The sequence below is a fragment of the Zalophus californianus genome, chromosome 3 (assembly GCF_009762305.2).
Source record: "Zalophus californianus isolate mZalCal1 chromosome 3, mZalCal1.pri.v2, whole genome shotgun sequence".
NCBI lineage: Eukaryota > Metazoa > Chordata > Mammalia > Carnivora > Otariidae > Zalophus > Zalophus californianus.
This window is the reverse complement of record NC_045597.1, coordinates 150,972,502-150,987,299: the sequence shown is the minus strand read 5'-3', so window position 1 is coordinate 150,987,299 and position 14,798 is coordinate 150,972,502. Positions and strand designations below refer to the sequence as shown.

At 36.6% G+C, this 14,798-nt stretch overlaps 2 protein-coding genes across 16 annotated transcripts in view; one reads left to right on the top strand and one right to left on the bottom strand.

Moving 5' to 3' along the window:
• The window catches only part of PMS1 (PMS1 homolog 1, mismatch repair system component), a 76,562-nt gene extending 76,251 nt beyond the window's left edge, over positions 1–311 (bottom strand). For 3 of the 12 annotated variants that reach the window (XM_027588742.1, XM_027588736.2, XM_027588741.2), the window contains exon 1: positions 194–311. Coding sequence is in view for 2 of the 12 variants with exons in the window: in XM_027588740.2 (XP_027444541.2) it covers positions 194–196 (3 nt within the window). In the remaining 10 variants the exon portion in view is untranslated. Of the gene's footprint in view, positions 1–164 lie in introns of all 12 variants that reach the window. The other 9 variants (XM_027588728.2, XM_027588737.2, XM_027588731.2 and 6 more) reach the window with 7 other exon arrangements.
• Positions 36–14,019, top strand: ORMDL1 (ORMDL sphingolipid biosynthesis regulator 1). Of its 4 annotated transcripts, XR_004819953.1 has the most exons (5): positions 368–506; positions 2,651–2,831; positions 8,259–8,410; positions 10,033–10,159; positions 12,468–12,597. XR_004819953.1 is itself a non-coding variant. In XM_027588746.2 (4 exons), exons 2-4 carry the CDS (start codon positions 2,658–2,660, stop codon positions 12,601–12,603), a joined length of 462 nt encoding a protein of 153 aa, XP_027444547.1. In that variant the 5' UTR covers positions 36–102; positions 2,651–2,657; the 3' UTR covers positions 12,604–14,019. The 4 variants fall into 4 exon arrangements, 3 of the variants coding, with proteins under 3 accessions (XP_027444547.1, XP_027444546.1, XP_027444548.1); XM_027588746.2 differs by lacking the exons at positions 368–506; positions 10,033–10,159 and adding an exon at positions 36–102 and having other exon boundaries at positions 12,468–14,019; XM_027588745.2 differs by lacking the exon at positions 10,033–10,159 and having other exon boundaries at positions 12,468–14,019.
• The last annotated feature ends 779 nt before the right edge of the window (positions 14,020–14,798 follow it).

Sequence of the window (14,798 nt, the reverse complement as noted above, 5' to 3'; positions counted from 1 at the left end):
TCCGTCCGCTTCCCGCCCCTCCTTTGCGAGGGGGCGGGAGGGAGCGGGCAGGAGGCACAAGGCTACCAGTGGCGCTCTCACGCCAAACGGGACCAGGTGAAGGTAAGGGGCTTTCGAGCCTACGAGAAGATAAGAATGAATGCCCGTTAGACACACAACACTACCATCGCGCTCGCGGCAGAAGGGCAATTACCATCCACGAGCGGACCGGCCAGCGTCCCGCCGAACTCACAGGCCCAACCTCGGGGCTCCCGAACTCTCCTCCAGCGCACGACTGGGCGGGCAGTAGGCGCGCAGCACTTAGTCCCGCCCTGCCCGGGGAACGTGGGATTGGCGCTGCCCGCAGCCAATCCCCTGGCGGCGCGTTCGGCTCTGAACGCTTCCGCAAGCTGCGCTGCGCTACGCTGGGCTGTTCTGCGGCTGATGTTAGGCATTCGGCCTTGAAGAGACGCCGTCGCCGCGGAGCTGGTTGTGTTCCGAGCTGGCCGCCGGGAGTGGGGCGGCGGGTGAGTGGGCATGAACGTCTGTAGGGGCTGTGCTGCTGTCTGCGGCGGTAGGGGCTGTTGGCGGGCCAGGGTAGGCTTGAGGGGAAAAAGTGAACTACGGCTGCGTCCGCGGCTCCTGCTCTGCCGGTGCGGACCAAGTGGCCCCCCGAGGCTTGCCCCCAAGTCCTCGTCGTCTTGCCTTGGTACTGGTGGGATGTGCAGCTCCGAGAGGGAAGGGGCGAGTGGGGGAGGTGCTGCGGCGGTAGGGGCTGCCCGTGATTTTCTGGCTCACGAGGAAGTTCCCAAGAGGACCTCGAGGTCGCCGTCCTCGAGACACTTGCCTAGGCAGAGCCGGGAGGCTCTTCACAGTCGGAAGTCATTGTTTGCCAGTCCTGAAGTGGCGCGGCAGACTCCTTGGGAAGGTTTTCTGAACTGGGGTAGGGTCAGTACCACACCAGCTTTGCCTTCCAGCTCAAATAGAAATGTTAAGCCTCTTTCGAGCTTTATTTTTTTCTTTCCATCCTGTGGGAAATGGGAAAAGTATCTTGAGTTTTGGCATCTTCTAAGTATAACCTATAGCTTATGAAAAGAATGTATGATGTAAAATAGATATTTAGATTAGAAGAAATATTTACACACGTTAACTTGAGACATTTGTGTCTTGTTAGTGTAACCAGCTTTCATCATCGTAAGCCTTGATGCGTGTTCCATAGATTTTTGGAGAGAGAATGCGACATTTTACTCCGGAAACACTTGTTGGATGGGTTTGAGAAATTCCTCTTTTAATGCCAACTCTATAATAGGGTTCATGTACTAATAAATCAGACCTGTTCAAATATACTCTAACCATGCCACCCCCTTTCAGTCTCACTGGTTGGTTTTTACTGGAGATGATAGTTATTCTTCAGGACAGCTGTATTTTGTTCGAGGGATTCTTAGAACCAAGGAAACGTCAGCCTTAAAATAACTGGGAACTAATATCTGTTCTTCCTTTGGTGTTCATTTTGAATGCAATAAAGGGAAAAAAACTCAGAAAAAGAAAAAACCGAGAATTTTAGGGGAGTTGAAGAGTTAGACAGACTCATTGTTTTAACCTTATTGTATCATGAGATTGAGAAACAAACCTTATCCCTGGACCATGTAAATTTTTCGCCACATTATGTTCCTCCCAGGTTCAATATTTAAAAAGAAGTGAACCTGACCACTCTTTGGAAACATTACATTACATTAGGTATAAGAATCCGGCTACTCAGAATAGACTGGGTGGATCTACGTTGCCTTTTTTTGTCTTTAATTCAAGTATAATTAACAAACATATTAGTATCAGGTGTATAATATAATGATTTAACAATTCTGTACATTTCTCAGTGCTCATCAGGATAAGTGTACTCTTAATCCCCATTATTTATTTCACCCATCCCCCCCCACCAACCTCCCCTCTGGCAACAACCACCAGTTTGTTCTCTGTATTTAAGAGTGTTTTTTGGTCTTTTTTTTGTTTTGATTCTTAAATTCTATATGTAAGTGAAATCATATGGTATTTGTCTTTCTCTGACTTACTTCACTTAGCATTATATCCTCTAGGTCCATCCATGTTGTTGCAAATGACAAGATTGCATTCTTTTTTATGGCTAAGTAATACCCTAGTATATATACATATGCATACACACACACACGTCTTTATTCATTCACATGTGGGTGAACACTTGGGTTGCTTCCGTATCTTGGCTATTGTAAATAATGCTGCAGCTTTGCTTTTTTTATATTAGTTTTATTCTGTACATTTAGCTCCTGAGCTTTCACTTTGGTTTCATGATATAAGAAAGTGTAGGTTTTCTCTTTCAGTTTGAGTTTTCCTGTCCATTATTTCATTTAGTAAAACCAACATGCTAGAAGACAAGCTTTAGGAAAGGGATTTTAATTTACTTTTTCAATAAGAGCCATAAAAATAAATCTTGTTTGTCTTACCATGAAGTCAGATGTTAAGAATTATTTACTGCCTTCATTGGCATCTGCAAATAGCATATTTTGGTGGATGTGTTTGTTCTATTTCAGAACAACTAGAGAAAAATGATCCTAGTAACACTTATTTTGTCATGTCGGAATAAAGAGTGTTTAGGTTTCCAATTATATCATTGTTGATTCATTTCATTGCTTTCCTACAGAGCAAACATGAATGTTGGAGTTGCCCACAGTGAGGTGAATCCAAATACCCGCGTAATGAACAGCCGGGGTATGTGGCTGACATATGCATTAGGAGTTGGCTTGCTTCATATTGTCCTACTCAGCATTCCTTTCTTCAGTGTTCCTGTTGCTTGGACCTTAACAAATGTTATACATAATCTGGTAAGAATTTTACTTTATACTAAGCACTTAAAAGCCTAAGGTTTAGTGCTTGTCAGGGACTGAGGGAGAAAGAAATAGGGAGTTGCTGTTTAATGAGTACAGTTTCAGTTTTGTAAGATGAAAAGAGTCCTAGAGATGGTTGGTGGTGATGGTTGCATAACAATGTGAATGTACTTAATGAACCCAAGTGTTCATCCACATGTGAATGTACTTAATATCACTGAATTGTACACTTAAAAGTGGTTAAAATGGTACATTTTACGTTATGTGTATTTAAACAATTTTTTTAAAAAGCTTAATGCTTTATGCTATAAAGAAGAAAAACATGACGTAGCTTAATAGTTTTATTGAGATATAATTCATAACCATATAATATATAAAATTCACTGACTTAAAAGTGTACAGTTTAGTGATTTTTAATATATGTGACAATTTTGAAGAATTCTAATCTGGGATAAGATGATATTTTTTCTATTAATACTTTATATTTAAACATTGAGCTCTTTTTCTAAGTAAGACCTTTTTTTTCCTCTTTATGGTTTTATGGAATCTAGAAAATAGTAGGTCATTTTAGCAAAAATTACAAGACACTGTAATTCAAGCTACTAATGTACTGATTAACCAGAATGCTTCAGAAGTAATTATGGTTTTTGATTAACTGGAGATTAATAACCATCTTTGATTTCAATCCTTGTTAAACTTCAATCCTTTCTAAATTGTATACATATACTCTCCTTCAGTATAGAAATGTTGAGCTTCATCATATCTTACGTGATTGAGGATCTTATGGTGCCTTAGCTTTTTCATGTTGACTGTGGTTCTTCTGTATTATAGGATAGTTCTGCAAAGTATCCCACAGAGGTTCAGTTGATTCTACTGACTATATTATGCAGCCCTGGAAAAATTAAAAAAAAAACAAAAAACTAATAGTGACCTTTCTTGTCTTTAACAGTCTGTGAAAGCAGAATGAAAGGGGAGAAATCCATTAGTTGAGACTTTTAATGGAATCCAGATTAATTATTTGTTTAAACATATCCAGAAAATGAAGAACTTGGAACATTAAGGCAGGAAAATGTAGGAGAAATAGATTTTTTTTAATTAATGTTATTTATTTCCTATTTTTTGAAGAGTATTTGAATTTGATTGGAGGAGGACAAGGATAATGTGGTGGTAAAAATAAATGAATGTCCACCTAGTCCATTTTATGCGATGGACCTTGGTAGGGCTATTTTTAAGTAGTGACTTCTCTGAAATATTTGACAAGAGTTATATCCCTCTTACCAGAATTCCTTTTCTTTGGCTTCCATGAGATCACTTTTTCCTAGATATATTTCTAATTTTTCCTTTTCTCTTTCTTGCACATTCTTCCTTCTGTTTTCCTCTCCTAAATATTGCTGTCCCCAAGGTTCTTTTCTTCATCTCTTTTTATTCTGTGTATTCTATCAAGATTACTTCATCTATCTGTATTTTCAGTTTCTTCCTGTAGAATGATGATGCTCATATTAAAATTGGCAGATCACCTTGTACCTTAAGCCAAACAGTTATAAATTAAACTCATTCCTGATCTGTCCCTTACCACTCACAACCTGTTCCTCTGGCTTTGTTTCTGATCTAATCTAAAGACACCACTGTCTGCCCAGTGAGGCAAGCCAGATACCTGAATGTCAAAGGTGAAGTGATTCATGTAATGAATTATCCAAACTGAGACTAAAAGAGAGCTCTATTAATAACTACTCCAAGAAAACAGGTGTAAATCCGGACCATTCCCATGCTGTCTAGTCTATATGGTCACTCCAGTCTTAGATTAACTCCTTTTCCTCTGTATTCCACACCATTTAGTCAAAGCCCTGTTTTACTGCTTTACTGTCTCTCAGCTTGATCCCCACTGGCATTGCTATAATTGGTGCCCGTATTTTTTCCTCAGGTCGATTACTCCAGTAGATCAGATGGTGTCCTTGATGTTCCTCTACCGTCCTCCATTCCAACTTGGCAGAGAGTTATTTTCAAAATTCATATATGCTCAAGTCATGTTCTAAGTCCTTCTGTGATTCCTTATTATATTCATAGTAAAATACCAAGTTCCTTATGTGGCATATGAGACCAGTTGATAACAGTACACAGGCAAGAAAAGGACTCAATCTTATCTCATCCCATCTCCAAACATGAGTATTGCTCTAACAATAATGAAAATTATCTCGTTCTCACCTTTTTGCTTTGGCTTAGACTCTTTTTCCACTATTTTAATACCCTCCCCCCCTTGCTGGGCTGATTCCTACTTGTCCAGGAAAACTACTCAAATATCTCCTTCTCCAGGAAGCTACAAAACTCCCATGCTGCATTCTTTTAGGTGTATTTATCATAGTTTTATTATTAGGAATTTGTCTCTTTATTTCCCGTATCTCTAAAGACCTATGTAAATGTTTGCTAAATTAGTCTGTATTGTCATATAATTTTCCCTTCTCCAATGGCACATGTATTAAATGTACTTTAGAAGTTACCCCCTCCCTTTGCCTAGATGTTTTCAAGTTAGTTGACTGAGATTTTGAAGCACAGTATATGGGTGTGAGCAAAGCATAAGGGAAGCGAACTTCTGACTTACTAGTTCACCACACTAAAACCCTAACTACCAGCCATTGATGTAGCAATTAACATGACTCCAAATTTAAGTTTCTTTTGAAGACAGACTACATTAAACCAATAAAATGTGAAATACGTACTGAACGCTTTTAAATGGGAAAATAGACCTAGTTGTTATCCGTGGTTAGAAAAAATACTGTCTTTGCCTTTCTGAACCATATAGTAGAAACCTACAGTGATTGTTTTTATTCATTTTTGCAGTGGCTATAGTTCACTTTTAGAGGTATTAATATTTCACAAAATTCTTAGCTTTTAAAATGAATGAGGATTTTCTGCATTTTGAGCCAGTAAATATTAACTGCTAACCATGAGCTACATATTTTTTCCCCAAGTTTTTTGATTTGGGTATAAATCCTCCATCACTAAATTTTATAGAATAACTATTAAAAATAATGGGATAGAAGATGTATGGTCAGTAAGAGTCTGTTTAACTGAAAAGGATATATAAGATATTCTGTTTGAATATTCTAAACACTGGTGATGCATGTAGTTTGAAGGAAATAATGAGGGGATTGTTATTTGTTTTTGATGATTCTAATACATGCATGGGTTAGAGATTCTTAATTTTTTTGGGTCCTATACTTCTCAGAATTTAAAAGCATACAATTTGTTTTAATTGCCTCCTGTAAAGTCCATGTGAAAATAGTTTCCTTGTGCTTACAGAATAAACATTCCTTAGCTTAGTGTCATCTTGGCTTAATACCTAATACTTGCTGCGTACCAGCCCTTGTTCCTGAGGTATTCAGGCTAATGGGAGAACAAACATGTCAACAATTCTAACAAAATATATTGTGCTATAAATAAAAGTATTTTCAATAAAATTCTATACAAGCACATAGGCTACTACTAATGAGGGAGGCTTCACTAAGGAGTTGTCATTTGAGCTGAACCTTCAAGAATGAGATAGTTGACAAGATAGCATCACAGCTCTTGCCTTAGCAACAAAGAACCTTTCCCTCTTCTGCATTGGCTGTAGACTCTGTACCTTTGATAGCAGTTTCTGCCCTACATTCTAGTTGCTTATGCATATCTTTTTTTTTTTCTTACCATCTTTTAGAAGATTGAGTTTTTTTCAAGGCTATGAACATTTCTTACTCAATTTCATATGGGCATACATGTCCTGTGTCCTGTACATATAAGCCACTTATTAAATGCTTTTTTAGTTAAATCCAATTGAACATGAGTCTGTTGCTATATAGCTTAGGTGTTATTGTGGCTAAACAACTTCTGAATTGCTTAATGGAATAACTAGAAAGTAGACTCGGCTTTGAAAAGAATGGCTCTCTACACCTAGTTAGTAATATAAAATTTCAAATCACTAATTTTTTTTCCATATATTTAATAAAAGTTGAAGAAGCAAAAATGACACCTCATTGTGACTTCTAGGAGGAAAGACTGATGATAATGTTTAGGCAAGAATATTCTGTTACTGGTGCCTCAGACAGTGATCCTGCAATGAAGTACTACCAGTGATCTAAATAGAATAATAATTTCAAGGAAACAAAATCTAATATATATTGGTTTTTTTCCTAATCACAAAATTAGATGTTCAAACATATCCCTAGACAGAATGAATTTTCGTAATGTTTTTTTACTTTCAAAAAAGGTAACTTCAGGGCCACCTGGATGGTTTAGTCAGTTAAGCATCTGACTCTTGATTTTGGCTCAGGTCATGGTTTCAGGGTCCAGGGATTGACCCAGATTGACCCACATCTGGCTTTTCTCCCTCTCCCTCTGCCCCCCTAAATAAATAAATCTTCTTAAAAACTAACTTCAAAAGAAACACTATTGGGGCACAGTGATGATTTTAAAAGCAAATTAAGCTGAACATTAGATCTACTATCCATCTTTGTTGTGTTAGAACTATTGAGACAGAGACAGTCTTAATAAATATTTTCAAAGCCATTTTCCCCTGATGCAGAAATTTTATTATTATTTATGAATGTATGTTATCATTTTGTAAGTATCATCAGATTTATTAATATGACACTAAATATTCCTACACATCAGGGATAAGATACTCCTGTTTCCTGGGGGCCTGGGTAGCCCATTTGGTTAAGCTATTGCCTTTAGCTCAAGTCATGATCTCAGGGTCCTGGGATCGAGCCCCACGGTGGGCCCCCTGCTCAGTGGGGAGCCTGCTTCTCCTCCCTCTACCACTTCCCCTGCTTGTGCTCTTTGGCTTTATCTCTCTGTCAAATAAATAAATAAAATAAAAGATAATCCTGTTTCCTAATAGGAAAGTAAATGTAATGTAATGTAATGTAACTAAATGTAATGATATAAAGCTATCTCAGGGTCCTGGGATCGAGCCCCACGGTGGGCCCCCTGCTCAGTGGGGAGCCTGCTTCTCCTCCCTCTACCACTTCCCCTGCTTGTGCTCTTTGGCTTTATCTCTCTGTCAAATAAATAAATAAAATAAAAGATAATCCTGTTTCCTAATAGGAAAGTAAATGTAATGTAATGTAATGTAACTAAATGTAATGATATAAAGCTATCCTGATGTTCTTTTTTTGTGTATTTTCAATTTAATAGGAGATGAAAACACGTTACTTTCAGTTGATCTGTTACTGGTTTTCACCAAATAATATTCATATGCCTCTGGAAGTTTTATTTTACTATGAAGAAACTGGCCACAGCCTTTCACAAATAATATGAAAGCTTAAAATTTGAGTTGTTAAGTTGAATCACCCATACTGTAATAAGCAGTCTGGAACTATCTTAATGCTTGCTGACAAGTACTAATTTTATATTTGATATTGATTATATATCTCCTTGCTTGTTTTCCAGGGGATGTATGTATTTTTGCATGCAGTAAAAGGAACACCTTTTGAAACTCCTGACCAGGGTAAAGCAAGGCTCCTAACTCATTGGGAACAACTGGACTATGGAGTACAGTTTACATCTTCACGGAAGTTTTTTACAATTTCTCCAATAATTCTGTAAGTGGTGGAAATTTTTTAGGTATGAAGAAGATTGGATAAGAGGGAGCTGTCCTTTTATTAGGTTGAATTTCAATTAGAAACAGAGAAACAGAATATTTGTTGAAATCTCTACCAATGAATAGCTACCACAGAGCATGAAATACAGGCAGAGTCTTTAACAGGCTGGTAATAAACCGTTTTTTATCTCAGTAATATATAGAGACAACATAGTGTGCCCATCAGTATGTTTAGACATTCTAGGATATACAGGTCAAATATATTCTAGTTCATATACTTAAGTTGCTTACAAGAAAGACAAATGCATAATCTTATTCTGTATTCCACTATCAGATTAATCTCCCTAAACAAGGATTTGGATGATTTCAGATGAATTTCATTGACCACCTCCCCCCCCTCCCCACCAATTTAGATGTTCAGACTCCTTAGGAGAGACTGCTGTATAGTTTATAGACAAGAGAAGTTAGGCTTTCATCGTAGAACAGACCTGGGTTGAATCCTGTGTTTATCGCTCAACCTGCTTGGTTTGCTCATAATGAAATTCTAGCCAGTAGTACATAGCTCAGTATGATGGCGTAAGAAATAAATGAGATAATATCTATTTGTAAAGCATTTAACCTTCAATTACCTCCTATTACCTGATATTCAGGACCCTTCACAAAATGGTTCCTACCTCATTTTTCCTTTATGTGAATATTTTACCCCATCCAACTTCCATGTGGTCAAGCTCTTCTAAGCAGCATTTCTTGAAAACTTCATGTGTAGTCCTAGTTCTATGCCTTTGTTCAAATAATGTCTCCTACCCAAAATACCTTCTTTCTTAATTTATCCTTCTTTCAAGATTTAAATCCTACCTCCTCAATAAGGTCTTTTCCTTAGCACCCAACCTTAAGTAATAATGACCTGTTTTGAACTTATTATGCCACTTTGTATTATCTGTTATTATAAATGATTTGTTTGTGCAAAGAATTTCTAAGTGCATAGATGGCTTTGAATGCCACGCTCAGTATAGTTGTATGCATATAATGGATGTTTTATGTATATCTTGATCAAACACTGTATACCACATAGTTTATATATAGTCATGCATCCATGATAAAATCAGTGCAGTCTGGAATAACTGGAAAGACTTCTTGGAGGCATTAGGATTCCTTAAACTGGGACTTAGGGGAAAGTAGATTTTAGATAGATGTGCAGAGAAAGGAAGGCATTTTAAAATGAAAAGAATCAATTGATCATAAAGTGATAGGTTTCTTTTTTCTTATATTGATAGCACTTTGAGGAAATTTTTTAAATTTTTATTCCAGCCCCATATAAAATTAACATCAAAAGATAAATGATTTGTATGATATAACAAAGATAAGTGCAATAACAGGAACAATAGTTAAACAAACAGCCCTAAATTTGGACTTTAGCTCTACTGCTTTCTAGCTGCGTGACTTTTGGCCATTTCTTTGAAAGCCTCAGTTTCCTCATCTATAAAATGTTGAGGATTGCATTATAATTAATGTAAAAAGCTGACATTTATACTGAATTTTCACTAAGAGCTGTCACAAAATTGTCAACTAAGATGTACCTGTGTACAACATCCATATTTCTAAAAATATATTTTTGACCCACAGGTATGATTTCAAATATTCTGTGATTAAATTCCTTATATAACTGAAGAAACAACATTAAAATCATCTATATAATATTGATACTTTTCAGAGTGCTTTCACATTTTCTTATTTGATCATCATTTGTCAGGTAGGTGGGGCATGCAATGTTATCCCAGATTTTTAGATAAAGAAACAGGCTGAAATGCATTACCTTATTTCAGATCTTGCATCTAGTTAGAGTCCAGAGCCCAGATGAAATCCTAAACTTCAATACAGGTCTCTTTCCAGTATACCCTTTGACAACTGGAAATTGGCAAATGGAAATTTGGCAACTGGCAATTACACAATTCCCACCTTGGGTTTTGCATCCCCTTGGAGGGTTGTCAGGGTTTTGTAAGAACCAAGTGATTTTCGTATAATTTACACATAAAGTTAGTTTTTATTAAAAAGACATAAAGGGGGACATATATTACAGTATGACGAGAAGCAGTTCCAAGAAGATCTGTTTCCAACATAATCAGGTTATACATTAAGCCCACAATGATTATGGGAAATCAACTGAGCTTACTAAATGCAAGTGGTATCCTATTTTGTTCAGTGAAGGAAGTATAAAAACAGTCTTCAGGTATATGAAAGTTGGAAGAAAGGATTTAGACAAAAGAAGAATATGGTTTATTCTCCAGAAGTATTTTCTGATTATAGTTTGTGAAATAGGTGGAAAATTACAGAATCCCTCAATTTAGATGATTCTGAAAATGATATATATAGCTCTCTGTGATGTTTTTAGTCATACCTTAAAATAGCTGTTCTTTTCTAACCACATTACACAAGATGCTTTTCTCCCCTTATTAGAAATGAATGACAGTACTTAGAGGAAAGGCTATTAGGATACTTTCCTGTATACTCTTAATAGTACTAATTAGACAAACACCCATATGCAGACTAACTTCTTAGTTATGATCAAATAAAGTATGATGTTTTAGTCTTTACATCCTGTCTATATTAGGATACTCTCAGTGGCCAGATGATGTGACTGCACTCTGATGTACCCTTGGGTAAAACTAGACAATTCTCACTTGATGATTTATGGTCCTAAAGGTAGCTTAGGCTTGTCAAAACAAATTCTTAGATGTTGAATGTCTTCGAATGTGTACATATGTTCAATTACAGCAAAGTAGTTGGAAATTTACAACAGTTTTCCAGTTAAACTGGTTGTCCACCTGTTCAGCTACTATATGAAAATGAGAACATCAAAAGGGCAATCAAGTATTTGTCTTCTTTCAAAGATACAGAATTGTACTAATACCCCCTTTCCACAACTTTATAGCAGTAGTTTTTTTTTAAATTTTATTTTATTATGTTAGTCACCATTCATTACATCATTAGTTTTTGATGTAGTGTTCCATGATTCATTGCGTATAACATCCAGTGCTCCATTCAATACCTGCCCTCCTTAATACCCATCACCAGGCTAACCCATCCCCCACCACCCTCCCCTCTAAAACCCTCAGTTTGTTTCTCAAAGTCCATAGTCTCATGGTTCGTCTCCCCCTCCGATTTGCCCCCCTTCATTTTTCCTTTCCTACTATCTTCTTTTTTTTTTTTTTTTTAACTATAATGTATTATTTGTTTCAGAGGTACAGGTCTGTGATTCATCAGTCTTACACAATTCACAGCACTCACTATAGCACATACCCTCCCCAGTGTCCATCACCCAGCCACCCCATCCCTAATCACTCCAGCAACCTTCAGTTTGTTTCCTAAGATTAAGAATTCCTCATATCAGTGAGATCATGTGATACTTGTCTTTCTCTGATTATTGACTTATTTCGTATAGCAGTAGTTTTTAACCTATTGGTCGGTCCCAAAACCGTTTGAGAATATGATAGATGCTTTGGATCTGGATCGTCTCTTCAGAAACATACACATAAATACAAAACTATACCTGACATTTCAGAGAAATACGAACCCTAGTTTGAAAGACTTATGCTTTAAAGGATGCTAAGTAGCAAACACATTTTTTTTTTAAGATTTATTTTAGGGAGAGAGAGAAAGATCATGAGCAGGAGGGGCAGAGAGAGAGGAAGAGAGAATCCTAAGCAGACTCCATGCTGAGCGCAGAGCCCGATGCAGGGCTTGATCTCACAACACTGAGATCATGACCTGAGCCAAAACTGAGAGCTGGATGCTCAACCAACTGTGCCACCCAGGCGCCCCGCAAGCACATTCTTTTAAATGCATTTAACGTAATTGCAGAAATGCAAAATGTGCATATATGCCTCCATTAAATAAATTTTTAAATCCCAAAATAATTTAGGCCCCAAACTGTAAAACTCTTATTTTACTGCTCAAAAGTGAATCTGCTTTTAGATGTTTATGTTTCAGTGGCCTTTTTTACCTTTAAATTTTTTACAAATTTTACATGTTATATATGTTTTTAATTTTTATTTCTGCAGATATTTTCTGGCAAGTTTCTATACGAAGTATGATCCAACTCACTTCATCCTAAACACAGCTTCTCTCCTGAGTGTGCTAATTCCTAAAATGCCACAGCTACATGGTGTTCGGATCTTTGGAATTAATAAGTATTGAAATGTTTTGGAATGGAACAAAATTTTTACAGCTACTGAGTTTTCTGTAAGAAAGGAGTGGTTAGTAAACTGCACGTTTCCATGATAATGTGAAATGAGATGTATTTACATTGGAGGGCCAGTTGCTGGTTCTTCATATGCTGTTTTGAAGTGCAGATATTTACTAGAAGATGCCTCTGTGTAATGCATGTGGTATCTTTCTGAAGAGAGGCTTTATAGGCAGGCTGGGCAGGCCCAGCTTATAAGTTAAATGGTTGTAAAGTGAGGGTATAGTAGATAAATCTAAGGAAATAGATTTATAAGACACCAAGACCAGTTTAGCTTATAATAAGTGGGCATTATGTTAGGAGAAGAAAATTTCCAGTCATTCAGTCAGTTTAAGCAGACATACATGTAAACCAGAATCATCTCTTTATAAGTTTATTATAGATCATTTTTATTACTGTATGTATTTTTCTTATGGTATATAAGAGGATATTTCCCTCTTGTTTTATACAAAGCAATTCCCTACTTGATGATTGTACATTTTTGGTTTTGCTGGCTCAACACTGTATTGAAGGATGAGGTCATTTTTACATTTATTAAGTTACTGAGTTCATGAAAGTCCACCTTCATGACTGATGATAAGACAGCCAGGCATCTTATAAACAGCCTCTGAGTCAGCCTTCTAATTTTGTAGCAGAGTGGGTTTTGCTGCCTTTCCAGACACAAGGCTGCTAATCCAATTAAGAAAATAATTTATTTCACACGGTTAAAATATATGGTAATTTAAAGCTGTCTGCTTATTTGGTTGATAATCTAATTGTTAAAGTCTGCTATTGTTTAGAAAAGGAAACATAAAATGGACAACTATTTTAGCCGACCTGTGGTCTGGCAGAAACTGCTTCTGTAGCAGTAGTACAAGTAAATAATGGAGTCTTTTTTAGTGGGATTGCAGTAAAAGACAACATTGCCTTTTCTTACACCCCCTGCTCTCAATCCCCATATTTTGCCCATTAATGTTTTGCCTTTCAATACATGGATCTTATTGTAGATGAAGCCAAAGTGGTAACTCTTTCCAAAGCAGCAACCATATTGAAATCTTGTGATATTAATTGCAAGAAATAACTACTTGGAGAAGGAAACATGTCAAAAACAAAGTTCTGATATGGGGTGAAACTGAAAAGTCCCGTAATATTTGTAAACAAAACTGAGTGAAAAGAGTTATAGACCAACTGAAAAATCAATTTGTTTCAATAAACTGACTTTTGGGGGGTAATGATCATCGTTTTGTATTTCAGAAGTACTGAGTTTAGAAATCAGTTGTATGATAATGCTTTTGTATGTTTGTCTTTTCCCATGTATTTTTAAACCAGTAATCTATACTTGAATAAAACTTTTTTTCATGTAAGATTATTACAAATAATCTCCAAATTCAGTCAGCAATGTCACATTTATTTTTCAAGGTTTTTTAAAGCAACTGAATTTGTAAAATTAAGGTAGTTAAAAATGTTCCTTTGCTTTTCTTCATTTTAAAGGCTTCATTTTTGCTTTAGACTTCAGAGACAAATCTATTTCTGTTAATACAGGCCTTCTTCTTTTTTCCCCACTCGTCACCCTTCAATGTTTTAAAAATATTTATTCAATAGATATTTGAGGGCCCAGTCTGGTGTAGGTATTGTGGCTATAGTTTGTAAGTAAGACAGACAAAATCTTTTCCTTTACAAGCTTACATTCAAATTGGAGAACAGATAATAAATGAGTCAAAACATATTATTTCATGTAGTGATAAATGCCATGGGAAAAAAAATTAAGCAGGTGAAAGGAGAACCTACCTCAGAAAGCCTTCCCTAATGTTCCTAAGGTGATTTTTGGACTAGAAAGGAATAATAAAGGAGGATGACAATGGTAAAAAATGAGGTCAGAGAAATAGAAAGGGTTAGATCTTTTAGGGCTCTATTGGCCAAGGTAGTAAGCAAATTTTCTTCTAAGCTTGACAAAGCCATTGGATAGTTTTACATAGGAAATTAAAGGGATCTGGTTTGTTTTTTTTTTAAAGGTTACTGGCTAATGTTGAGAATAAAGTGTAAAAGAATAGGAAGCAGAAAGAATAGTTGGGAAACTACTACAGGCAAGCGGTAGCTCAGACTAGAAAAATGGCTATGATGAAGTGGTTAAGAAGTGGTCAGATTTGGTATACGCTTTTTTGGTCTTAAC

Excerpts from the sequence above, each read along its gene's own strand:
- ORMDL1 (XM_027588746.2), top strand. The coding sequence starts at position 2,658 with ATGAATGTTGGAGTTGCCCACAGTGAGGTGAATCCAAATACCCGCGTA. Across the intron at positions 2,832-8,258 it reads CAAATGTTATACATAATCTG|GGGATGTATGTATTTTTGCA; the intron begins GTAAGAATTTTA and ends CTTGTTTTCCAG. Across the intron at positions 8,411-12,467 it reads ACAATTTCTCCAATAATTCT|ATATTTTCTGGCAAGTTTCT; the intron begins GTAAGTGGTGGA and ends TTATTTCTGCAG.